The sequence below is a fragment of the Vigna angularis genome, chromosome 9 (assembly GCF_016808095.1).
Source record: "Vigna angularis cultivar LongXiaoDou No.4 chromosome 9, ASM1680809v1, whole genome shotgun sequence".
Lineage (NCBI taxonomy): Eukaryota > Viridiplantae > Streptophyta > Magnoliopsida > Fabales > Fabaceae > Vigna > Vigna angularis.
Window position 1 is genome coordinate 4762213 of NC_068978.1, and position 27866 is coordinate 4790078.

Consider the following 27866-nt stretch of genomic DNA (forward strand, 5'->3'; position numbering starts at 1 on the left):
ATACCTTTTTCTAAACGGGTTGAGTGCTGATAGTATATTATCTGCAAAAAATAATAAAAGATAATTAATTTATATATTTTTTAATTAAATTTAACTAAAAATAAAATAAAATTATTAAATTTAATTTAATTTAATTAAAATTAAATTTTAAATTATATTATATTACAAATATTTTTTGTAATTTTATTTAAATTTTATTTTAAAAATGTATAATTTTTTTTGTGAGTATCTAAGTATTTTCTAAACGAAATACATGTGCAAGTAAAAAAGAGATTACGAGTTAGATTTCTATTTTATAAGTCAGATTGGGAATAGATACTATCCATATCCAACCTAATTAGTTGTCATCTTATATTGACAATATTTTGATATAATATATATATTATATTTTCATTTGGTATGAAGTACGTCAGCATAATACCAAATAAATAATTAGTCAGTAAGGAAATGACACGTATATTATTTGAAAATGTTGTAAACTGTGAAATTATATTTTCTTTAAATTTAAATCATTATCACTTGTAATTTTTCATTTTTAATTACAATATGAATATTTTAATGTATTAAAATATTATTTTTTTAATTTATCCAATTAGAAAAATTAATTAATCAATTAAAAACTTAAAAAATATTTATATAATAAAATATATGTTTAATATATATATATATTAAAAAATAAATAAAAATTAGCAATATTGTTTGTTAAGCCGCTGCCTTGCCCATTAACAAACAAGATCAATATTTTCAACGTTCCGTTTTTTATGCATCAATTAACTCCTCTCCCTCTCTCTCTATATAGGTTTCTTTAGTTCATTGTATCAGATAACATCGTCATGGCTCCATCAGAGGACACCAATAACGTTGAAGCCATGCAACTTAAGCACGTTGAAGAAGAGCAAGATGGCCTCCTCTTTGCCCTGAACATGGTGTCTAGTATGGCGTTCCCTCTTTCGGTTAAGACAGCGAATGAGCTCGGTATCTTTGACATCATGGCAAAAGCAGGTGAAGGTGCCAAGCTCTCAGCAGAAGAGATTACAGAAAAAGTTGGCATAAAGAATCCACAAGCACCGACTATGGTGGATCGGATTCTGAGGCTGTTGGCAAGTCACTCCATGTTATCTTCATGTTTTGGTGAAGAGGGCCAAAATTCTGGCAAGAGGCTATATAGTCTCACCTATGCATCCAAGTACTTTGTTTCTGATGCTGATGGTGTCTCGTTCGGAGCTTCCTTGAACTTGATTCTTGGCAAGGTCTTCTTGGATAGCTGGTCAGTTTTTAATTCTATTATATAAATAATGTGTTATAACTACATTTTCCTCATAATAATTAGTTTTAATCTTTTCATTTTCAAGATAGTGTGATTTATGCCTCGAATATATGTCTTATCTCAACATGAGTCTTATATATTCTTCATCCTCGAAATAGAATACAAAGATGAAAAAGACTGGGTTCTTAAATTATATATAACGATCGATGAGAATAACTTTGTAAGTAAAAAATCAATCATTTTAATTCGCATATATCATATCAATTTTTCTACGTCTCTAATATTTTATTTCAGGATTACAACAACTTCGTACCATTAGTTATATTAGAGTTTGATTTCTATTTGTTATCCATGTAGAAAAGTCATATCATTACTTTAAAACCATTGTTGATATATCTTTTGAGGCGAGATATTTTTAAAATAAGTATTTTTTTATGTACAGCAAATTTGTTGTAAGATAATAATATATAAGGTGTTACATTATCATTATACTTATATTATGTACTATTATTTTAATGAGTCTCCAACTGTGCGAATCACCTTACCAGCTATGCATTCAAAGACAAGATGTATCAACCAATTATTAATAGCCGTAAATTACATCGTTTGAAATAATATATACCAACTTATTTTTGTATTTATAAATTATTTTGATACGTGCATTAACGCAATTGGTTATATACTAATATACAATGCTATGTGTTGTTTATTCTATAGAACATGTCAATATATAGATACTTAACTAAATAAACTTCTATTTACGTTTATTTATTTGAAAATTTCACAAAAGAAATTAGGTTTCCTTCACTATCATTATTTTGTTTTGTATGGAAATTTCAAATAGACAACTTTTTGTTTTGAATAGGTAGCTAAAATCTTTTATTCTACACACTTCTAGTCCACGTCACATGTCATTATACTCCCAGTCTAAGGAAGACCGCGGAAAAATGCTAGTGGTGGTCGAATATTTAAATTTGACGTAAGACATGTGGCGTGGTTGTTTTTGACTTTGTTTCTGATAATGAATAATTTGAGTTCAATAATGCATAGGACTGAACTGAAAGGAGCCATCGCGGAAGGTGGCATAGCATTCGACAGGGTTTATGGGATGAACCCGTTTGAGTATCAAGCTGTGGATCCTACGTACAATGATGTTTTCAACAAAGCTATGTTCAACATTACCACCATAATCACAAACAGGGTTCTTGAGCTCTACGATGGTTTCAAGAACATTAACAGGCTTGTGGATGTTGGTGGTGGTCTTGGGATCAATCTAAAACTAATCACTTCTAAATATCCCAATGTTCAAGGTGTTAATTTTGACTTGCCACACGTCATACAACATGCCCCTACCTTCCCTGGTATATGTTCTATCCATCTAATGCATTTTCCATCATATTGTAATAAGAAAACTAAGACATGCAAAACGTTACTGTTTTTTATTACGTAGTTGAACTGTGAACTGTTTAATCTTATTTTAATGTTGCAGGTGTGGAACATGTAGCAGGAGATATGTTTGAGAGTGTTCCTAATGGAGACGCCATTTTTATGAAGGTGAATTCAAGATTTCCAGGAATCTGATTATTTTATTTCCAAGAATTTCAATCTCTTCCAAAAAAAAAATGTCCCACTTGTTAGTATTTTAAGAAATGAACACTGTGGTAATGGGACTTTAAGAAACGTGCAAATATTAGTCAAAAGAAAACTATGTACAGCTACCAACATGGTTGTGAAAAACAATAAAAGTACACCTACCAACATATGACAGTGGAAAGATATTATTGTTGGAGTGTTGAATATATTCTAAGTAGTTTTATTTTTAAGGTATAAAAGTAAATAAATTAATTGAAAGATAAAGTAAAAGAGATTGTAAGTAGATGAATTGGTTTAACGTGTGTACTGTATTTTCAGTGGATACTTCATGATTGGGGTGATGAAGAGTGTTTGAAGTTGCTGAAGAACTGCTACAAAGCTATTCCCAGTGATGGAAAAGTGATTGTTGTGGATTTGATTGTTCCTGCTTTGCCGGATAGTACAGTTATTGCGAGGAATGGTTTTCAAGCTGACCTATTGATGATGGCTCAAAATCCAGGAGGGAAAGAGAGAACCCAAAATGAGTTCATGGAATTGGCATTATCTTCTGGATTCAGTGGCATCAGATTCGTCTGCTTTGTCTCTGGCTTCTGGATTATGGAGTTTTTCAAGTAGAAAACATCTTTTACCCACTGTGTCTTCAAATTTTCTTCTATCATTATGTCTTGTTGCAATTTTTAAATAATATCATGGTTGTACTCTATTTCCCACATAATTATACCGTACTCTATTTTGTGACTTTTCCTCGATTTAGATAATTAGAATGAAATCTTTTAAGGAGATTAATTTACGGAGACAACATTAAAAAAAACTAGTCTAACTTCTATAAAAAAATTGATATCTTTCCCGATGTAAAATTTTAAGTTATGAATTTCTTTTTTAATAATGTATCTCTATCTATGAGATTTTGAAAATACTTTTACAGCTTTGTCGCTTAAATTTAAATATATAGTTTTTTCTATAATAAATATCTTAATTTTTACAACAATTTTAGGTTTAATGTCTCGGTAGATTCCTATTTTTGGCGTAAATCTTAAATAGGTCCCTTTTTTTTCGGCGTCTCAATTGGGTCTTTTTTTTTGTAAAATTGAAGTAATTAGAGGTCTGCCGTCAAATTGGACAAACGGCCGTTTAAGTTTGTATTACGTGGCATGATCAGTGTATTATTTTAAATGATGTGGCAATTTATACATGATTAACGTGTATTTTGTAATTTTTAAATTAAAAAATTGAGGGCAAATTGGGAAAAAGAAATTAAAGACAGTCACTTTCTCTCTGACACGAAATTAGGGTTATGAGAGGTTGTTGCAGAAGAGCGGGATGAAGGAGGTGTGCTTGAAGGCGAGGAGGGTGAGGTAGAAGGTCTTGAGGAGCGCATGGGAGGGCTCGGTGGTGTCCTGGAAGGCGCAGACGCGATAGCCGTCGGTGAAGGAGAGAAAGAATAGAAAGATGAATGGTGAAGCGGTAAGGTTCGAAAAATCCACTGATGCTTATGGTTTCGGCCGAGAGTGTTGGGTTTAGAGTTTTGATTTATTTGAGATTTGGCGCTAACATGTGTGGCTGAAATCCTCGGATGTTACGCTGTTGAATTTGGAGTGCTTGAGCTTTGTGGAAATTGGAGGTAGTAATTAGTTGCATTTGAGGGAAAGGGGTCAGCTTTTTTTGTTGATCCCTGTGTTCGTTTCTGGGACAGTGTTGGATGAATTGAAGTTAGGATTGCCTTGTTATGGAAAAGCTGTGGAACAGGGGCAAATCTTGGTGCTAGAAAAGGCCATGTTGTGAATTTGTTTTGGGTCATTTTTCATAGGTCGTAATGAAGGTTCTATCCAATGGTTGTCTTTCTATTATTTCTCTGCTTGTCTTTTCCTATTTCATGATTCATTAGTTGAATGATTCCAAGAGCTAATTTTTTTTTACAGAGGCAACATCCAAAACGGTAATGAAACTCATGGGGATTCCAGGGCTTACTTTGTATCATCTAAAGAGCCATCTTCAAGTAAAAATCATTAGTTTTCTGATTGGGGTTTTTTTGGTTTTTGATTTGGGAATTTTCGTAGCGGTGAAAATGTTGGGCAAACTCATGATTGGGTTCCTGCAATTTGTAGTTCTATCTACGGTGGCTGCCATGGAAGTGTGATTTGGTTATTGGAGAAGATGAAAGATGGCATTCCAGGAGCAAAAAAGCGTGATTTAATTATTCCGACTTTGCCCTTCAGAAAAGTTGATTACACCTCTATGCATTCAAATTTTTTAATACAAAATTCGTTGGTAATGCCACATGTGATTAATGTATACTCTGACCATGTCACGTAACCAACACTTAAACGGTCGTTAGTCCAATTTGATGGCAGGCCTTTAATTGCTTCAATTTTAAAAAAAAAGGACCTAATTGAGACGCCGAAAAGAAATGGGACCTATGTGAGATTCCAGACCAAAATAGGGATCTACCGAGACATTAAACCAACAATTTTATTAGAAAGGATTAATTCGTAATTTGATAATTTTATTTGGATTTTTATTTATTTTATTGTCTTATATTTTTTTTAAAATTAAATCAATTTAGTTTAATTCTGTCTTAATATTTGTTAATTAGAATTAATTTGATTTTTTTCATTAAATTTCTATTAACATTATTGAAAAATGCTATTTATCAAAATTTGATTCCTCTTGTATATTGAGAGTATAAGTGTCACATATTAAAATCTTCAAAAATGAGTTAGATTTTAACATGACACTTCTAAACTATCTTAATGTCAATTTAACATAAAGAATAAAATTAACTTAACAAATATTAAAATTTGTTAATATATATATATATAATTACTAACTAAGTCTATTAAAATAGATCATTTTTATAATAAATGCACAAGTTTAATGAAGAGCAAATAATATTTGTCTATAAATTAAAAAATATTGAAAAGGTGTGAACATAATTTAATTTTTTAAGACTAAATTGCAATACTTTAAGAGAAATGGAATATTTTTTAAACTAATTATTAATTTAGTTATATATTTTACTTTAAAACTAAAGAAAATTACTATAAACGTCCTACCAATTTAATAACTATTTGAAAAGTTCCCAATTTTACACTCTTTTTTTCACGAGAGAGCAGAATTAAAAATTACTAATTGAATTTTTATGAAATTTAATTTATATGATCAATATATAAACAAATTAATGAAAAGTTTGTAATAAAATAAATTGAAATAAAATTAATTTAAATTTAATATATTATAATTGTGGAAAACGTATCAAACGCGAGGCTAGTGATACACGGAAAAATAAATCAATATATAAAATAAAAAATATTGAAAACTTGAGTTTGTAATTTCTTTTATTATTATGTTTTGCTTCCTTCTCCAAAGAATAAGTGTAAGATGTTGGAACTTCCATGCCTCACTGTTGAGGTCTTCTCATAGTTTACCTCGGACCAGGCAATTTATTGCCTTTAATTTATCAGTAAAGACAAAAACAGTAATGGTGGAATCAAAATAATTCTGGTTTGAAAATTGCTGTTTTTTTTTCTACGGTGATTGCGACACTTATTTGACGACATCGCATGGAAGAAGACATTGTTGTTCAAAGGAAGAAAAAAAAATAAAATATATATATATATATATATATATATATATATATATATATATATATATATATATATATATATATATAAAAGTTGGTTTAACTGTGTTAAGTTTAAAATTTATTTTTTTAATATAGTATTAGAATAATATGTTATAGTATATTTTAATGAGATTTATGTTTATTGAAAATGTTATTTTACTTTCAACTATTATTTTAGTTCCATTCACAGTATATTTATATATACGTCCGCATGAGAAAATGTATTACAAATCTAACCTAAAAATAAAATCAATTTAAATTCTTAATAAAAATAAAAGAAAATTAAAAATATTTGGTATCTAGTGACACCTCAAATCTAAGAAATTATAGGGGTGGCTGTCGACCAGTCCACTTATAAATGATTTAAAAGGGGAGAAGATGAGAACTACTTGGATAATTTCAACCAAACCAATGCATAAACTAAGCTCAATTTCAGCATATTGATGTTTTTGGAATTGAATAATCGCATTCAAAGTCAGTGACATGACTCATTAACCAATCAAAGTCATGATTCGTCAAACTGGAAATTAAATGAGTAATGGAATATATTATTTTTCTTCATTCTGTTTGCAAGGATTACTGAGAGGCTTTATTCACTTCAATAAATTTGGGAAATAGTGATGAAGGGAATTTGAAATAATTTAAAGATAAATTTTTTGTTGTTTATTTGAGTGGATTTGAAGGTAAGTGAGTGTAGATTTGGAAGTAAAGTTTGTAAGAATTAGTGTAGGATTTGATTGACGTGACATTAAAAAAAACTACTTCCAAATCCATTCCCACTTACCTCCAAATTCACTCAAATAAATAACAAAAAAATTTACCTTCAAATCCCCTCAATCACTCTTCTCCAAATCTATTCAAGTGAACAAAACCTTAAATTCAAAATATTTGTGCTTAACAACTACTGAACCTATTAGCTTCTTGCACCTTATGTTTCATAATGCAAAATGGAAGGAATCAAACAGCGGAAGGTCGATGTTAAGCTAATTGAGAATACCAACACAGCTAACAATATGAAATTATGAACCGTAATAAAATCAAATAGGTAGTATGCAAGCAAGTTGCATGCAGATAGATAACAAATAGGCTCATAAAAAATTCTTTCAAAGTCATTGAATTCAGCTTGATGAACTCAATTGCTTTTTCTTATCCTTGTAACCAACCACTACAGATAATTGAGGAAATGAAGCTGTCTTAAAAGTGGATTAAGATATATAAAATGATACAATCTTTTTCGTACACACAGTGCTTGGGATAAAGTATGGTCAGAAGCTTATGGCCATAAAATGAAGCATGATGAAATCTTCAACAGGAAGCTTAAAGATATGATCCTTTCATGCCTACATCATCTCAGCATTTTGCTACCTCTTTCAGTTGCTCCCGAGTATTTCATTGTATGTTTCTTTTACTTTCTGTACCAAATTTTCCCTGGAATTCCATTAAACAGGTTTAAAACTTCTATCCATGATTCACTGCACCAAATTGTAGGAAATTATTCAAGAATAATTATGCTCACCTGTCTGGCTTGAAAACTATGTTCTTATATACGAACCACTGCAAAAGAAAAACAGAGAAAATGAATAACAGATTTTCATGAAAATGGAATCTTCTACTACAATTTACAAGCTTAAATATGTGATTGAGAATAAGTATGAGTTTAAGTTAAATAAAAATCATAAAATTAAATACTATATATAAAAAGAAAGACTTATACATTTAATACCTTAAAGATTTTAGTTTAAACTAGTGTCGACACCTTATATGCATGGAGTGAAGTCATGCATACATAATTTAACCCAAGTCAATCCCTCCTAAAATGTCTTAAAAATCCTATCAATGTGTGTGTAATTGTTAAAGTTTTTTATTATGTTACATGTTAAGAAGTGGATTTTAAGTATAACTCAATCTTAAAAAATACTCAATCTTAAAAAACTGATTTCAAAATGAAGTTTATACTTATTTATATACTCTAGAGATTGATGGGTGGTCTGAGAGCAGTCTGATAGCGCGTGGAACAATATGTCTAACAAATAACAAATCTCACTAGGACAAACTCTAACAATAGTTCTAATACCAATGTTAAGAAGTAGACTTTAAACCTAACTCAACCTCACAAAACCGGCTTGTAAGGTTGATGGCATATCCCTTAGCCATGTAACAATATGTCCAAACACATTCAAAAAGCGTTGGAGTCATCTATGGAAGATGGGCCTAGACTCTATCTCGGGTCATCTTGGACCATCATGAAACTTCTAGTAGAGTAAGAATAATTTTGGATATTGTATTTTTGGCCAAGTAGTCCAAGATTTTTTTAGGCTTTGTATTATGGATCTAGAAGTGTAAAATTTATTTTGGACCCTATATTTTGGGCCAAGTAGAATAGGCTTTTGACCACTCAAGTTAACAAAGGGTCAAGGCTCAATGTTGACCAAGGTGGGACATCCAAAACCATGTGTTGACTAAGAGGTCAACATTTTTAGCTAACTTGGTGGGCAAGGAGGGGTGGACGGTCATGCCATGTGTCCTTCTCCCTTTGGTGTGTTTTTCTAGTTAGTGGTCACATGTCACTCTAGGAATGAAGAAAATTTTCTATAGGTAGTGGTCATATGTCACTCTCTCATTGGAGAGAATTTTTCGCCACTTTTCTTCCTCCTAATGGAAAGGATTTTCTTCTTGCTCTTCAAGCTAGCCAAGGTGGATTGTTTAGATTTAGCTTCTACAATTTTGGAGACACACTTAGCCTATAAATAAAGGTGTCTTCCACTCTTGTAAATATCTTTGATTTAGAGTATTGTTATGTTGTCAATTTTGAGTCATACTACTCTTATTAGGTCACCCTGGGCTAGATAAACCCAAGTGGCCTTCTCTAGCCACCTTCCTCCAAGAATTGACACAACCTCTCTTAGAGCATCACAAACACCACCTCCGTCATCCATAACACCATCAAAATTGGGAGACACTTAGCTCACCTTCCACCATTGTTCCACAAATCACTCATCCATGACCACCTCTATGGCTTTCCTTCTAGTTTTGGCCAAATCTAACTAGGAGTTTACTATCAAAGGTGAGGTTTGTACTCACATATATACTCTAAATTAGTACTATTTTTAGTCTAAGACTTCCAACATTACATTGTATTTGTTGAATCATTTAAAAATCTCATTAATGTCTTAAGGATTTTGGTTAAAATAATGTCAATATCTTATATTAGTTTAAACCTAATAAACTCTCAAAAAAAAATCCCATCAATATGTATGTGCAATTGTTAAAACCCCCTCTGGTTTTTGCTATACTGTATTTGTTGAACCATTTACAAGGAGATAGTGGAAACCAAGGCATTAGAAAGGATTACGTAGCAAGAAACGACACTGAGTTAGGATTAACTTAAGTTACATAAATTTATCTGTGTTCTTTTTTCTTCCATAAGTTCATTCTCATAAGCATTATAACAGTGTAACCAAACCAAACCAGAAATCTAAGTATATATCACATACCCCAGTGTAGCCAATGCCTACAATCTCAAGAATCCCAGGAATCAAGGGAAGCCTATCAATTGCCTGTTACAAGTGATACAGTTACTGCTTAGGACAGTCTCAAACACATGATCATAAAGAATTTCCATTTGTAAATACCAGGCAATGATAATCAATCAAAGAATCCAAAACAAACTTTTAGATAACCTACTGAGATCAATCCAATTGAGCCCCATAATGCAATCACACCAACCAGGGCCAGTGAACTCACTGCATACTTATCATCAACTTTGTCCCACTATATGCAACAAACATCAAGTAATTCAAATCAGAAACACAGAAAAAACTCCAGCTCAAAATACACACTAAACAAACTAAAGACTCTTACAGTTTCTTGAAGAGTCTTGACAATCTCTGGCACCTCAGTCGAGGAAGCTTCGGCCGGTGCCTCTCCTGTGGCCATTGCAATAACATTACGAGCAATCTTGCCATCTGAAAAGCAATCATCACTAAAACAAGTTCTGGTACCATCCTGAACTTAACCTTAAAAGTTATCTACCTTGAATAAACCTTCAATAGTTAATTTCTGACACCATCTTAGAATTTGAATTCCTACTTAACTTCAAAAACTATATCATAAAATGAGGCATATCTCCAACTTATACCAACTACTGTTGCTAAATTACAAACCAAAATGTGGGATCTCTAACATACTATTCACAAGTGTGCAGTGTAGAGTGATTATAACTTACTATAAGCAGTGGTCTTCCATGAACGGTTTTGAGAGTGGAAATGGGGAAGGGGAAGGCTGACACATTGTGGAGAAAGAGGTGGTGAGTGCCTTGGAGCCTTGCCATCAAAAAGTGTGGAAGAAGAGGATACAGTGAGAGCAGAAGAGGTTGAAGCCATTGGTGTGTTTGGAATTTACTGTCCTATGAAAGACTCTCAAGTCCACGACAGAATATGGATCAAGTTCCTTTCCTTTTTCTTTGGTGTCAGAAACTGGCTTTAAGTTATTGATATGTTTCTTCTGTTTCTAATTTTTTTTTCTGTCTTAATTTCACTGGCGTTTGATAATTTGCAAAATCAGTGTTGGAGTTGCAGCACAACCACTCGTTTCTTTTCTTATGGATAGTGTGTGCTGACATGGCTGCAAGATAGGCTTTTATGGTATTTCAGAGGATAGGAGGTTCCTGGTTGGGCTTTTTGAACCCAAAATGCTTTAAGATTTTCTGATTTTCTGTTTTCTGCAAGGCCGAAACCTTTTTATTTCCAATATTCAGTATAACACTCAAGTTTTTCGAATGAATCAATTAAACTGAAATAAATCATGAAATTGATATATCTAGGAGTATTTATTTTACCTCAAATTATACTTTAATAAACTCTTAGAAAGAGTTACAAAATCAATGTTCATAGCACTACTTTAAAACTAATCTCGGAATCAACATTTAGTTATTAGGATCATATCAAATTTTAAAGCACCAGACCATTCTATCTAATTTTTTGAAAATATATGTAAACAAACTAATATGTTAATAATTAACTATAATATGAAATTAACAACGTTAATACAAACAATAATTCTTTTACAAGTAAAGTTGAGTTATTTGCTAATTTAATCATCCTAATTATTTATCTACAATAGTTTTCATTATACAATCTTATTGTTAGTTAAAATTTGAAACTCCTTACATAGATTCCTTATGTTCTAACAAAATATAACTTGAAGGAGATGATAAATTAAAAATACCAAAGGACTTCTACTTTGAAAATAAAAACACCTAATCATAAATATTCATCATAAGTTACAAAAAAAATCTCCCAACAATCTCAAAAGTCCACCCATGCAAGTTTTTTCCTTTTTTTTTCTTTGTTAAGTTTTGAACAAAGATGTAGAACGAGAACATAGAATGAAAAAGAAAAAAAAAAACTAATGTGTGCTTTTATGAGAAATGTTACTCTTTGCACCTTCTACTTCCCAATCTCACCCTCCTTTGATTTCCCTTTTTATTTTAAATTTTGATTTTCCAATTAATTGTGGCTAAAATATAATAAAAGTTCAACTCTCACTTTCTTTTGTGATGATATATGACAACTTCCATATTATATCATTACCCAATCTAATTATATATTATTATACAACGATTTGACAACAATATATATTATTACATAACCCTCTTTTAATAAGAAAATATTATATATAATAAACAATTTTTTGAAATAAAATAATAATATGCATAATGATTGAGTGATTGTATAAAATATAAAAGTTGTTAATATATTACAGTCTTAATTAATTTGTTATTATTATTTTCAATTACATTGAAGTCTAAACAAGCTTAAGTAGGTTTGAAATTCTGTGTTATCTCATCACCCATATAACACATACACTTGTAACACACCATTCATTAATTTAAAGATTAAACATAATATAAATTTAATCGTTGTATTTAAATTACTGCACATTCTTAACTAAGAAAATACTCCTTAAAAGTTTTCTATTACTAATTCGTTAGCGAATATTTTAGGTATTCATTAATAAGATTTTTCAAATATTTATTAAATATTGGTTAAAATTGATTGAGACTCATAAAATTAGGTTGAAAATTCATGAGTCTTAATTAAATATTGACCAAAATAAAGAAATATATCAATAACATAAGTTGTTAATCGTTCTAACCAAGTATAAAAATCCTTAAAAGTAAAATATTTGTTGTCTTCTCCATCATTTTCACTTTTATTTAAAACATTATTTGTATAAGAATATTTTTTGTTTATTGTCGAGATAATGCCAATATCATAATTTAATCATTAAGTGTAGACTTTTATCATATAAATGAAATGTTGATAAGATAGAGAGGGATTGACATAATCAGTATTAGGTCTAACACTACATAGTTTCATCAACCTTTTGCCAAACTATAGGATTAAATAAAAAGTTGCACGTTGACTCCCGAAAAGAATTAATTGAAGTTGAAATAGTACATAAATATTTTTTATATTTATTTTTTTAATCACGATTTGTATTTCAATCTCTCGTATAAATTTTAGTTTACCTATAAACGTTCTTTTATCCTCACCTTCATTACGTATGAAAATATAACACAACAAAACAAGATGATCCTTTTATGATCTCACCATGATTCTCCGTTGGTGATTTTTTCTACTAAAGAAGAAATAATAATATACCACATAATGATAAAAAAATATTATCCTTTTACCATCCTTTTTATAATTGAATGATAATGATTGCTTTATGTTAAATTATTTTACATTGATCAACATTATTTGACTATTTAATTTTCTCTTATAAAGATTATGGTAAGATGATATTAATTCTCTCTTGTCATTTTAGATCAACGATAAAGATCGTGATCATATGATATTAAGCACCTCTTGTTGATTTTGATCAACAATTGATATTATGATCAGACAATATTAATTACCTCTTGTCTATTTTGATCAATAATTAAGATATTAATCAGACAATATTAGTTGCCTTATCGATTTCGATGGACACTAAAATATTATAGTAAAAAAAATGTGAAATTTTTTAAGATAAAACATTCAAACTCTCCTCTTCCTTTTCATTTTCACCTTTATTTAAAGAATTATTTTGATGTAGATATTTCTTCTTTATTATCTATATTCAATACTCTTTTAATTTGTTTACTAATTGTACATTATTATCAAACAAACAAAATATTAATTCATTTGAAATTAGACTTAAAATATTATATATATATATATATATATATATATGGGTTTGCTAACGCGTGTACGCCTGTTTGTCAATTAATACATTTTAGCAATGTGTACCGGATTTTAGTAGACAAAAATACCCTTATATATCATGGATTCTAAGTTTTAAGGTTAAGGGTATTTTAATAATTTTCATTCTCAAAACTAAAAAAAAACCCCAAACCCTTACTCATCTCTCTCATTCCTCTTAACCCTTTCTCTTTCATTTCTCTCACTCCAACCTTTTCTCTGTCATCCCTACTGTAGTCCCAATTCAAAAATCAGGAACACTTGACGTTAATCAATGTTACAAAAAATGATTTTATAATGAGTTTTCATTTTATAATTTTTGTCTTATATAATTTTATCCAATTTTCACAAGAATAAAAGAATTGGTAATTGACTTGGAAAAAATCAGAAATACTCGTTGTTAAACAATTTCTTACAAAAAAATGATTTTATAATGAGTTTTCATTTTATAATTTGTCTTATCTAATTTTATCTAATTTTCACAAGCATAATGACATCAAAGGAATTGGTAATTGGGTTGGAAAAAATCAGAAACATTCGTTGTTAAACAATTTCTTACAAAAAATGATTTTATAATGAGTTTTCATTTTATAATTTTTGTCATATATAAGTTTATCTAATTTTCACAAGCATAATGAGATCCGGAAGAATTGGTAATTGGCCTGAAGGGTTTTTTTTAGAGATGATGATTCAACATATGCAGATGATGAAATTAGAGAGGTTAGTGAAGATGGTGAAATTGAAGAGATCTTGAATGAACCTTTGTCTGAAGGTGAATATGTCAATGACTCAACTCTTTACAAAGGCAAATTGTTTAACGACAAGTATTTCTTATTTTTTCAATTGGGACTACAATATGGATGACAGAGAAAATGTTGGAGTGAGAGAGATGAGAGAGAAATGGTTGAGAGGAATGAGAGAGATGAGTAAAGGTTTGAGGGTTTTTTTTTTTTAGTTTTGAGAATGAAAATTATTAAAATACCCTTAACATTAAAACTTAGAATCCATGATATATAAAAGTATTTTTGTCTATTAGAACCCGATACACATTGCTAAAATGTATCAACTGAAAAACAGTTGTTAGTAAACCATATATATATATATATATATATAAAGTGAGGAATACAAAAAAAATCTTTTCTTGTCATTATATATATGAACATTTTTAGGAGTAAGAATTAAATTTGTTCTTACGTATTATACAAAAACAAAGTAGTAACAACATACCTTCCAAAATATAACACACTATTATTAACTAAAATTCATCGGAAATAAATATTTTAACTGGTCTCACTCTACATTTAACTATTTACACGTTAGAATGAGTATGTAGTTTTGAAATAACAAGCCACAGAAATGAATATAACTAGGTCATCAATATTCGATGATTTCACCTACGTTTAGAAGAAACATATATGACAGCTAACACATTTTTTTGTTGAGTAAGAAGATCTGCAGACCAAAGCAGTTGCAAGGACGAATGCAACTTCAACATCAACGAAGAGTGGCAGTAAATAATTCAAACGTTTGAAAGGTGAAAACGACATTGCTGTTTTTACTTACATGCATGTAATCTATATATACACACACACACAGGACCACGTCTCTCTCTCTCATGAGTCCCCATTGTACCACTGTATTTTGTCTTCTGCTCAAACTTGATATCCACCATGGCACATGCAAATTAAACAGAAATCCCATCATCATTTTCTTCCTTCTCCTCCACAGACTCTCTATGATCTCATCACTCACGCTTGCCCTTCCTTACACGCCTCAACACAATACTTTCAGTACATCTTCTAACCCGCCATGTTCTTCCATTCTTCCTCTTTCTCCTCAACCAAACAATATCTCTGTTTCTACACATCATATTATGTCTGTACCAACGTCAATGTAAAAAGGAGAAACTCAATATACTGCTTTGGATACAAGTTAATTTTAATTTATTTTAATTATTTAAATCAGTTCTTTCCGATTAACTAAACCAAGCTCTTAGTTGCAGAGCATTTCCATATTTTAAAACTCTCGAACTAAAATTTTATCGTGTATTATTAATGAGTGGACCACATTATCAAAATATTTTTGATTGTGGGATTCATTATTGTGTAAAATTACGTGATAGTTTCTTCTAAACTGGACATTCATCACTTCTACATTTTCTGTCAGCTAACATATTGTTTCCAAGCAAACAGATGAAAAATGACAACTTTATTTTGGTACGTTACTTTTAACTGATAAAAATAATTATTTAAAATATCAGAAGAATAATTAAAAAGTGCGGAATTTTAGTGTACCGTTTTTATTTTGTTGAATTAAAATTTATTTATTGTTATATTTTTATTATTTTATATATTAATACATTGAATTTTATTTTGATATATTTCTAATATACATACTTATTATATAATCTTTTATTTCAGGTGGCTTTGTTTAAATATGAGATATTATTTAAGAAAATTAAATTTAAGAGTAAATGATTTTTAGTCACCTATAATAGAAAAGATGGATATGAGAGAAAAAAAATTTGAAATTTTAAATTTGAAAATAGAGTTAGAAAGATGTGAGGGAGATGATCATTCACTACTTTTATTTGAATAAAGGTACAAGGTAAAACAAAATATGTAAAGGCCAAAACCTTTTGTCCTCTAATTTTTATATAAAAAAAATTGAATTAGATGTCAAAATTTTATTTGATTCAGTTTAATTTTTTAATTTTTTAAATAATTTAATTAGGTTATTTTCCTTATATTAACGTTATATTTATGTTAAAATTTATATATCAAATTATTTGATTTTAAAAACTTAATTATTTAAATTAATTTTATATTTTTATGAAGTGATTTGATATCTAAATTTTAATAAAATTTAACATAAAACAACTTAATTAAATCAATTTAAAAATTAAATAATTAAATTAAAATCAAGAATTAAATTTTTTATAAGAATTAACAGAAAGAAAAAAGATTTTAGCCTATATAGAATTATGTAACATATTTTAAGAAATACATTTAAATATATATATATATATATATATATATATATATATATATATATATATATATATATATATATATATATATATATATATATAAGAATTTTGTGCCTAATAATTTTAAAATAAATTTGTAGTCTGAACTTATGCATTTTGACAGACAAAGTAAAGCCTAAAACTACCTTTAATCTGAAGCATGCGTCGGCGCACAATGTTAGTGGACTGAAACCCGTGCTGAAGAAAATATTATTTAGTGTGACGTAATTAGCAATAAGTTGATTATCGGAAAATCTTTTCAACCAGAAGTATGATATTAATTTCAATTTTTTAACAAAGTAACGTATACAAATACGAATAATATAATGTAAAATGTTTTTTTAACCATTTTTTTATAACGTTTATGTGATAGTTGTGATTAATCTATTTTAAATATATAAATTAATAAAATAATAACAGATAATTTATTGTAAAAAAATTATTATCATATTATAATTCTAATATAATATCTTACATAATGAATGAATATTAGCAAATATTTATTATAAGGAAGTACTAACATCGATTTTATATGCGCATATTGATATATTTTGTCATCAAGTATCTTTGTTAATATATGTTGAAACATTGGTTAACTAGTATTGGATCCTAAAGAAAAGTTAGAATGGAAGAGATAAAAATGTAGTGATAATAGGTTCCTGAAAACCATAGTCCGATGAGTCTGAGAGAGGATCTCTGCTTCTCTGGCAATGATCTGCATACCTCACGATTCGAATCTCTGACCTCTCTCCCCCACACTCACACGTCCTAATACTCTTTATCAAACACACATCACAAACAAACACACAAAACAAAGCCTAATGAGACTTTTATCTTTTCACGTTGATGGAAGAGAGCAAGGTCAGAAAGGTTCTCTTTGGAATTTGAAGCGCCTAAGACAAGTAGCTAGATCTGGCTCTTCTTCTTCCTGCTCGTGCTCCATCGTACCAACACTGTTTACCTGAATTACCAATTTTGCATATCAATCTTAGCTTTGGAACTTATTAAGATTTTGGTGACTCTGTCAAAACACACATCAACCACAATAAGAGCTGCTGCAGATACCTTTGTGTTTCTTTTGTCAGCCTTCTCTCTCATCACTATCTATCTATGTATCCTCCTTCCTACCAAAAACAATGGCACGCACTACCAAACTCACTAAAAACATTATACGAGTCAACGTTTCAGAGACAAGTTTTAGACAAATTTTTCCATCACCCCAATCTATTCAATTATTTTAATCCATTCCTTTCTGCTATGTGAGTTGCCACAATTATATTAAACCCTTTGAACCTTATTAGAAGATCTTCTTTTCAGTTTTAAGTTTTGATCATAATAAATAATCTAAATGTCTTATATATTTTTAAATGATTAAATTATTTTAATATTTCAATATTATTTTTATAACGGCTGAAATAGACATTAAATCATACAATTATACAATGTCTTCACGATAGATATAACATATCACATAATCTTAATTTGATAATTGAAGTTATCAACAAATCGTAAAAATAAAATGCTTTCTAGATGATAAATTTTAAGTCTTGAAAACATTATCTGAACTGTTATAAAATCTATGATGAAAACATTTTTCACTGCCAAGGGTCCTGTAAAGAAAAAAAAAATGTGATTATGTTTAATTGTGATGAATGATTATATATATGATGGCAAAGTTTATAATAATGTTTAAAATAAATTTATTTAGATTAATGATCATATATTTAAATTTTGTCTGAGTTGTTTCATAACAAAACATTTGCAGACTCGTATTATATATTTTCATATTAAGTTTCAATGACGAGATTGAAGATTCTTATTGAGGACAATTTGAAGATCAACCAAAGTCACAATTAATAAATATAGAGTTGGAAAAGTTATTTTTATAATCGAATAATAATAATAAGTAACTAAAAATTTGGTAACAAATATTAATGATTAATTTAGATTCTGACACAAATTAATTGTATATTTTTATCAGTAATAAAATTATTTTAAATACCAATAATTTTATTTTTAAAATGATGTTTAACTTAGTTAATATAATAATTAATTATTATTTTTCTCTGAGTTAATCATTATTTAATAATTTTCTTATACAGTATCTAAATTAATTGAATGGGTAAATTTGGTAAATTAGAAGAAAAAACCCCCTCATAAATTAACACAAAATAAAACTTAATTAAACAAAATAAATAAATTTAATAAGACCAAATGAGAGATGAAGACGAAAAGAAATTTGAAAACAAAACAGTAATTAAACCTATAGACTTTATCCAAACTCTTTCCAGAACCAATTGTCTCAACAAAGATGATTTTTAACCTAGTAGGCTTAGATTTTTGTTACAAGGAAAAGAATAATTTGTAATACTTGTAATCTAAATAGCTTGAATAAGAAATCTAGTAAGTTAGAAAATAAATAAATAAATAACCACCAAAGTTCAAATTTAACTTGTTTTTCTCAACTTAAACTTAGGTCAAGCTTAGCTAAAACAGAAGTGATTTGTGAAAGTTCAAAGTTTTAACTACTTATTAGTCTTAATTAGAAACTAATTTAGAATTGGATAATAGTAAGTAATTAAAAAATTGATAACTTATGTTAATATTAGTAATCAATTTAGATTATGACACAATTAATTATATATTTTTGTTCATAATAAAGATTATTTTAAATAACAATAATTTTATTTATAAAATAATATTCAATTTAGTTAATATAATAATTAATTTTTACTTTTTTTAATTAATCATCATTCAATAATTTTCTTGTATCGTATCTAAATTAATAGAATGAGCAAATTTAATAAATTAGAAAAAAAAAACAAAGTTCAACTTAAAATGGAATTAATTGAACAGACAAATAAAATGAACCAAAGGGAATATAAAGACAAAAACAAACGAGACTAAAATAATAATTAAGCCTATAAAACTTATCTAAATTCATTCTAAAACCAATTGTTCCAACAAAGATTATTTGTAACTTGGTAGGCTTGGATTTTAATTACAAAGAAAATTAGTATAAGTTAGAAAAAAAGAAAAAAAAAATCACCAAAGTTCAAATTTGACTTGTTTTTCTCAACTTAAACTTACATCAATCTTAGCTAAAATAGAAGTGATTGGTGATAAAGCAAGATTAAACCAAACATGAAGTTGTACTGTGTCGAACACCTGTATAAGTTGTCAGTGGATCAAAATTAGTTTGAATTTGGTGGTTAAAGGATGGGAATAGAAATTATCCATTGTTGTTTTACAAAAAAAATAAAATAAAGATAAGAAGGAACGTTAACATCATCATTAATTCTTTTGTCTAGAAGAAAAATGGATTTTGATTTTATGCATTGTCCCATCTCCATCACCAACCTGTGAAGAACGTAGTCTTATACATGCATTATGCACATATATATAGTCACGTAACCAGTGCTAAGTAACAAAGCACAATAATGAAAAGAAGAAGAAGAACAGTGTTGTGTACGAAGGTCAATAATGCACAGATTCTGGTTCTGATAAAATGGTCGTAGTGCGGTCCCAGGAGAGGATAACTCATTGCCATGCCTTCTGATTTTGGTCCAAACCATTAGCCATAGTTATAGGTGTTGGAGTTATCATAGCTAAACCAACACCTACCATGGGTTTTAGCTAGTTTATGTAAACCACATAATTAAGTAAAATCCAAATTCGAATCTACCAAATTATGCTCAAAAAGTACTTGGTTGAACTGCAAATGCTACTTCTGTGTGTCTTTTTTTATCATACGTAGATAGAGATGTCAAAGGATGTATATAGTAAAATGTTTCTATATCAAAATGATTGGAAGGGTAAAATTAAAATACCCAAGTTAATTAGATTTGGGCAATCCTAGTTCTTAGCTTTTTGTTTGATAGTTGAACTTGGCATTGGTAAAGTTTTTTTGTTTTCTAATTGATTTATTTCTTGCTAAAATAGTATTAAAAAGAAAAGCCCGGAAAGAATGCTTTTCTCCATTGGATATAGCATGTTTAAATTAGAAAAATAAATACTTATAGAAGAATTAAAATTTTGTAGATTTTTATTTAGAAAAAGTTGGCTGCTTATTTTTAACAGCACATTAAAATAGGTCAAAGTTGTGTAAATAATATATTTAATCCTATAACTTTCTCATTGATAAAATTATTTAAAAAAAGTTACTATATGAAAAAATGTGCTCTTCTTCTTGGATATCCTATACATTAATCATACTAATGATAGAATGAAAATACGAGACTAATCAGCGTGAAGTTCGAAGGATGTCTATTCTTTTCCGATAAAAAAAGTTGCTTAGTCCAAGAACTTCTGACCATTTCTCCTTCTTCTGGGTTCATTAATGTCAAAGTTTGCGTTGCCCGAGGACATTGTGGTACCATGCAGAGCAAGATTCCTATAATTTATAAATTATTCTTTGCAATAAAACATTGTTTGAACGAGTTTTTCAGAAAAGTTGTCATGTTTTATATGTAATTCTTGCCTTTGAGAACTGAGTAATGTAATGTCAATGGAATTCTTTATCTCATGGTTGATAATAGGATGGCATAAATACTTCTTTGGGCACATTTGTACACAAAATTTGCAATAGATATTTATTATCTTTAATTAATAGATATTTTAATATCCATTTATTAGTACAATAAAATTATTTGTAAATGCAGATATTTATTATTTATAAAAATTAAAATTAAAATTTAATTAAAAGTAAAATTAATTTATATTTTATTACTTTAAATTTAATTAAAATTAAAATTTAATTTATATTATATTTTTTATATTTTTAAAATTTTATTTTAAAAAATTATAAAATATATTGTTTATTAAATATTTATAAACATCTACAAATGTTCATATTTCGGATAAATAACAAATGTACTTTTATTTTTATTTCAGATCGAATAGTTCTGTGGAAACCATTATCATTTCTAATTGATAATTTGGATGGAGGACATTTAATTAGGGAAGCTACTTCACCCAGAAAAAGAAAAAAAGACATTATGTCTTTCTACAAGTCTCATCACATTTCTTTTTAGTATTTATATTAAAACATTAAATAAATAAAAAATAATTTTTTTACAGAAACAATTGTATAATTACCATGACATTATTATGAAGTGTTAATGCAAGTTAGAGTAGAATAGGGGACTAGGATAGGAAGTATATATAGCCATCCTTATTAGGGATTGTCTTTTACAAAAGCAAATTCTAATGTTTAGATTTAAAGTGAACATATGCCTATGATGTTCAAGGATGACACCAAATTTAGGTACATCATTCTTTGGTTAAAGAATTCTATCTACTATCATTTTACAATCTATTTCAAAGATCACATTCTACATTCCTATTCCTATGGTTCACAAAAAGGTAAAACATATCCAATGCCTTACAAACATAAAAAGGAATAACATTTAAGGTAAGTAAGATGATTAATAGAAAGATATGATAAGAAGATTTAAAAGTTTGCATTTTTAATCTTAACTTTCTCCTTTGTGTCAATATCACAGAAAAATTAAGGAAAAGTTGTAAAATTGTGTACATAAAACCCGTGATCATTGCCATGTTTGCTTAACGGTTGCAGAGCTCTTATCGATCCATAATGAATTGGTAATTAATTAGAACAATATATATATATATAGTTTGGTTATCAAAATTTAAATATATCTATTTTTATCTAAATATGTTATATGCTAAAATTAAATAAATTTAAAATATAAAAATAATTTAAATTTTAATATATAATAAATCTAAATTTCAACGTCTAATATTTTTAAATTATATTAATGTCAATTTAACTAAATAAAAAACAAAAGTTAAAAATAAAAATAAATTACTAATTAAACATTAAGTATAAGTATCGATGATGGTATTCTGAAACTGGACCAGCCAAGAAATTTGTCTTTGTATGCGCGTGGCTTGACTTGGTGAACTCTAATATCTAAATAAGGTAATGGATTATGAAGAACAGTACAGTAGTAGAAGAAGCAAAGGTGGTAATGATGAGTGATGAATGAAGAGAAGAGAGAAAGAAAAAGTTAGTGGCCTGGGAAGGGATGATGATGGGGTTATAGTCCTTAGAGACACAAAGGAAAAGAAGAAAAAAAAAGAAGAAAAGAAGAGAAAAAGGTAAGGAGAGAAAGGCATGAACAATGGGAAAAGAGGTACACCAGTAGGCACCAGCAACCCAAGGACCAAAAATGAATAGGACTGAGGCTGGGGTTGGGCCTGAAAAGGAGAGGGTGGTTTTGTCCTTCTGACACACTTGCACATGGGGATGGCTGCTACTTTTGTTCCTCTCTAAGCCATTCTATCCCTTTCTCTCTCTTTCACACTGCCATTGAGAAAGACAAATGTTTCATTCTCTAATTTTATATTTCACCGTGGATTTTGGTTCATACCATTAACAAAGCTTCATTACTTTAAACAAGACAACACCCTTTGGTTCATTACAGCTTACACAAGTATTTGAGCTTCAACACTTTGAAACTTATCTGATCCAAATTTAAAAAAGAATGAAACTTTCTTTCTGGGAGAGACAAATATATTATATTATAATGATAAATTGATGAGTGAGAGAGAAAAGACAGAGTTCTGTGATGTGGGGCTGTGAGATAGGGACTGCCCCTTCATCATTATGTTGACTTCACCCTACCCTTCACACACCTTCTCGTCAAACACCTTTCACCATAGCTAATTTTCCACCACGTCACTCTCTTCTTTTTTCTTTTCTTTTTTTCTCCTTTCCTTGCCTCCAATGATGCTAATCACCAAAAATGCTCGAACCCTGTCACACCAAAACACCCATTTTCAAACCTGGAACTGCTCTTAACAAGGCTTCTAGCCATCCTCTGTCTCGCCTGATATGGCTCTCCCTATCGTTACTTCATTCTCAATCTCACTCTTCTCTCATTTCCATCACAATGCAAACACACTATGCCCTTCTTCTGAAACCATCAAAATACTAATGCTTTCTCTGTTTTGCATCACAAGAAAAAAAAAACCATAACCATGATGATGGACGTTTGGTTCTTTTCCTGTCTCTAACAATTGCATTGCTGTGTTTCTGTTATATGGACAGTGTTGTTTTGTTATTATGTTAACCATCATTAATTAGAACACGGGTCTGTGAAGTGGATGAAGGGATTGTTCACAAATACGACAATAAGTTTGAATTTACGAAATTATAGATTCTGAGAATACCATCGTACATATATATAACCTTTATTTACATATTATGGATATGTCCTTATCATCTATGTCTTAATCATAGGTAACATAAATACCATATTATTTCAATATAACTCCCAAGTGTACATTCTGTCGTTTCAAGGAGAATATCGTGATGGTCTTCAATTATAACTTCTCCAACTATTATCAGAACAAAGTTGATATTTTTTTCGATCACTTCTCTTTGTTGTTTTTGTATGTAAACATGCGATATAAAAAGTTCAGTCTTTTATACCTGCTTGTTTGTTTATATGACAAAACTAAACAAACTTATAAAAAGTTCACTCTTTTTTATCTCTCTTTGGTTGGTTGCAGTATGGTGAATGATTTATTTGGTTAGATAATGGCAAAATGGATGATGCTGGCATGAACTGGAGGAGGCCGAAAAGAAGCCATCAGAAAGTGAGCATTTATATTATGAAACATCTTTTATAGTATAAGGCTATCACGCAAAGTCAATATAAAAAGAGAAGCATCATTCCCCTCCTAGTAATTCGTAATGATGAGAACTCCAAAATTTTCAAAGTGGGTCCTTCCTTCTTCTCATGGACCTTACCCTCTATCCCCCACCACATTTCATATCCAAATTCTCAAAACATGTTAACAAGAATTCACCACAACATTATACAACAAAAGCTAACATTTTAATTAAATCAACACAAGAGTAACCGTTTGAGCAGCAAACAATAATATATATCACATGCCTTAGCCTCCCTGCAGTACCATCATCATCTATTATCTCTCTCAGCTACCACCTAACATTATACACATCATATTGATATGAAGACAAGAAATGAATGCCCTGTGTTCCCCGTTTCCCCATCTTCCTTGCAATGATTCGTCCTTTATTCCTCTGCAACCACTCCCTAAGACTGGAGAGCTAGTGGTGTCTAGCTCCATTAATGAAGTTGAATATATGATGAACTGCTTCTGCAATGTCACTTGCTGAAAGTAGGCTACAGCCTTCTTCAATCTGCATTATTACCACACCACGCCAAAATCCATTATTTTGTCACTCAAAATTAAAGAAAGGAAAAAGTTCGAGTGTAGTACAGTCAAAGAATATACTAATGTTAAATGAATAGTGATTTACTAGAGGTCCGAAAATAAATTCTTCCTGTAATTATAATTATAATTGTAGACAATGTTGGAAATAGGGAAGGCAGGTTTTGCTTAGATTTCAAGTCAGAAAATAATAGTACACTGACTTGATTCCTCTTTGTAGAGTTGACCATATTTAAAAATAAAACAATTGAGGTGAAAAGACATAGTAATACCTTGAGATTGAGGGAGTAAAGGACAGAAGTCTCTGAGGAGGTGATGTTGAGGTGCAGAATGGTAAGCCTTAGGTCCTCCAAAGCAACAATGACCTTTATCAATTGCCCTGGTTTCCTTTGGCACTCAATTTTCAAGTTCACATGGGTTTGAATCAAAGTCACTTTTATATCTGCTGCCTCTGACTTGTTTTCTGCTTTCATCTCATCTCCACAGCTCACTTCCTCACTAGCTGATGACCTCATTCCATAGCCATGTGGTGATGAAGATGACGGTGTTGGAGGGAGCTTACACAACACCGAGGAAGAAGAACCACCTCCCTCTTCATTCTTTCTCATCCTTTTTTGTGCCTCAAGGGACTGAAGCAACTGCTCCAACTCCTTCACAAAATCTATTGCACCACCAATTATTGAGGCTTGGTCACCCTGCCCCATGAATAATGATCCAATACATCAGTATCAATAAAAAGGGTAAAAAACAAAGACAATATTTTTCAGCTTCCCACACTGAAAAAGGTTGGATTTTTAGCACGGATAAAGCAAGAAAAGGGACTTGTAAAGGGAAAAAACTTTCGTCAGTATGGATATTGTTTTCCAGTCTGAATTGAAATTTTACCTCAGGGATTTATGTTGTAAATCTTAAACATAAATTTGTATTATCTAAATTATCAAAATAAAACTCCATTCTCCTGAGTAAACAAACAAAAAATTACTTAGAGAAAATGGGGTTGACAATTGGACTCCACATATCAAAAAGTTGATTGCATACAGTGCATACCCTTTGAATATAGGAAGGAGGCATGAGGGACCTTAGAACACTGAGATGGTCATTCATTTGGCGCCGCCGGTTGCGTTCAACAGCAATGTGGGTCATGCGTTGGTTCTCCACATCTTCCGTGTTCTTGCTTGGCCTTGTTCTCTTTCTCTTTCGCCTTTCCCTTGTGGTTGCTGGCTGAGATTTGGGGCATGATTGTGATACTTTGTGTGGTTCCTGGTTGCACTCATAGCTCACTTTCTCAACACACGAAAATGAAAGTGGGTGTTGGAGCTCATTGCTTTCTGACTTCACCGGTGACTGCATCTCCAACATGTCATGTGTCACACAACTCTCTAGCTCCAATGCTGCTTGAACTTGTGCTTCCATTCTTGGAACATAGGCCATTCCCTCCCATGGTTTCGTAATGTGCTGCAGCCTCAGAAGTGTTTGAAAGTTTGGTTCTTTCAAAGGGAAAAACTGTGGGGATTCCACACTCTGAAGCATCTGAAGAAAAGGCATCTTGTCCTCTAAACTTGATATCAGAAGCTGTTCTTCCTCCTCTAGTCTCAGGGTCTCTTCGTCAACCAGAACTTGGTCCAAACAATTCACTCCCAGGGGGTCTCCAATGAACTGCAAGAGAGAGAATTTAACACACGGAGTGAGAAATAATGGCAAGAGAATGAGGTATGGGTTTTAGTTCACTCTCACACCCAAGTGAATTAAAAAGAATGAAGGAAGGAATATACGGTTTCATTAATGGTGTTGGGGTTGGGTCAGAATGGAGAAGAGAGTGAGTGTATACAGGAAAGTGAGCAATAAAAGAAGAACTAAAGAGGAATGTCAAAGAAGGGAGCAGATAGATGTATTTTCAGAAAAATAGTAACACAATGGTGCATTTAATGCAAGCGTTTTGAAGAGTAAATGCAGTACTTTTCTTGTATCCAGAAATGGGGTTGGATGAAAAGAAAAAGGAAAAGGAAGAAGAAAGGAAAGGTGTGGATGGGAGAGTAAGGAAAGTAAGTAGAAATTAGAAAATAGTAGTTTTAGTTAGAAGTATAATATAGTAGTAGCAGTAGAGTAAGCAACACATACATAGGAATTGAGGGGTCCTTGGAGCCTCTCCATCAAAGCTGAGCAGTGATCAAAGTATGTGGTCTTAAATGCTGCTGCTACCTTAGGCCTCTATGAGGGTGACCAACATTCCGTATGGTAGTGATACTAACAAAAGAATGCTAATAAATGTAATCCCTAAGGAGAAGCAGAGCGAGACCCCATATGAGTAACTAACACCCCCGCAATATATTCTGATGGCTTTGCTATAGCCTATATATATATATATATATATATATATAGAGAGAGAGAGAATAGTAATAATAATTTAATAATAATAGAAACAATAAATAATGTGCTTTGAAGAAGTTTGAGGTCACACAACAGAAGCAGAAGTAGAAAGTAGGGGATGATATGGGAAGAGAGTTAGAGAGGGATGTGGTAAGAAATGAAAGGTGGAAACTTCTCAACTGGGGTTACAAGAGATATGCTTTGCAATGAGATGATGCATTCATTTGAAACAGTATTGTGAGAAGTTGGTAAGTGAGTGTGTGTCAGAGAGAGTGTGTATGAGGGAAGGAGTTACTTGTCTGGTTTACAAGGTCCCAAGCATTATTGGCGGTGGCAGTTTTGTCCAGCAGCGGGGACAGACAGTTGTGGGACTCTCTCCCACCTTTCTATGTCTTTCTTCTCTCTCTTTCTCCCTCATGACATATGAGAGAGAAAGTACGGCAAAGCCAGGGAGGATTTTAATAATTTAGAAAATAGAAAAAGAAGCAGCTCTGGAAAGGCCTTCTATGGATT

General features: G+C 30.3%; 3 protein-coding genes across 6 annotated transcripts; 1 reads left to right on the forward strand and 2 right to left on the reverse strand.

Annotated features, from left to right (window-relative positions):
- The first annotated feature begins 765 nt into the window (after positions 1-765).
- On the forward strand, positions 766-3598 carry LOC108346436 (anthranilate N-methyltransferase). Its single transcript, XM_017585518.2, has 4 exons — positions 766-1267; positions 2318-2628; positions 2757-2821; positions 3179-3598. Exons 1-4 carry the CDS (start codon positions 834-836, stop codon positions 3473-3475), a joined length of 1107 nt encoding a protein of 368 aa, XP_017441007.2. The 5' UTR covers positions 766-833; the 3' UTR covers positions 3476-3598.
- Positions 3599-7496: 3898 nt separating this feature from the next.
- On the reverse strand, positions 7497-11001 carry LOC108346370 (protein CURVATURE THYLAKOID 1B, chloroplastic). Of its 2 annotated transcripts, none has more exons than XM_017585451.2 (6): positions 10708-11001; positions 10344-10408; positions 10167-10253; positions 9977-10039; positions 7999-8036; positions 7497-7910 (listed from the first exon to the last, which is right to left on the reverse strand). In XM_017585451.2, the coding sequence occupies exons 1-6, from the start codon at positions 10862-10864 to the stop codon at positions 7853-7855; spliced, it is 468 nt and encodes a 155-aa protein (XP_017440940.1). In that variant the 5' UTR covers positions 10865-11001; the 3' UTR covers positions 7497-7852. The 2 variants fall into 2 exon arrangements, with proteins under 2 accessions (XP_017440940.1, XP_017440939.1); XM_017585450.2 differs by having other exon boundaries at positions 10344-10447; positions 10708-10998.
- A 13602-nt stretch (positions 11002-24603) lies between these two features.
- On the reverse strand, positions 24604-27798 carry LOC108346213 (transcription factor bHLH57). Of its 3 annotated transcripts, none has more exons than XM_017585226.2 (4): positions 27649-27798; positions 26034-26642; positions 25259-25681; positions 24604-24954 (listed from the first exon to the last, which is right to left on the reverse strand). In XM_017585226.2, the coding sequence occupies exons 2-4, from the start codon at positions 26529-26531 to the stop codon at positions 24862-24864; spliced, it is 1014 nt and encodes a 337-aa protein (XP_017440715.1). In that variant the 5' UTR covers positions 26532-26642; positions 27649-27798; the 3' UTR covers positions 24604-24861. The 3 variants fall into 3 exon arrangements, with proteins under 3 accessions (XP_017440715.1, XP_017440713.1, XP_017440714.1); XM_017585224.2 differs by lacking the exon at positions 27649-27798 and adding an exon at positions 27105-27621; XM_017585225.2 differs by lacking the exon at positions 27649-27798 and adding an exon at positions 26759-27046.
- Positions 27799-27866: the final 68 nt, after the last annotated feature.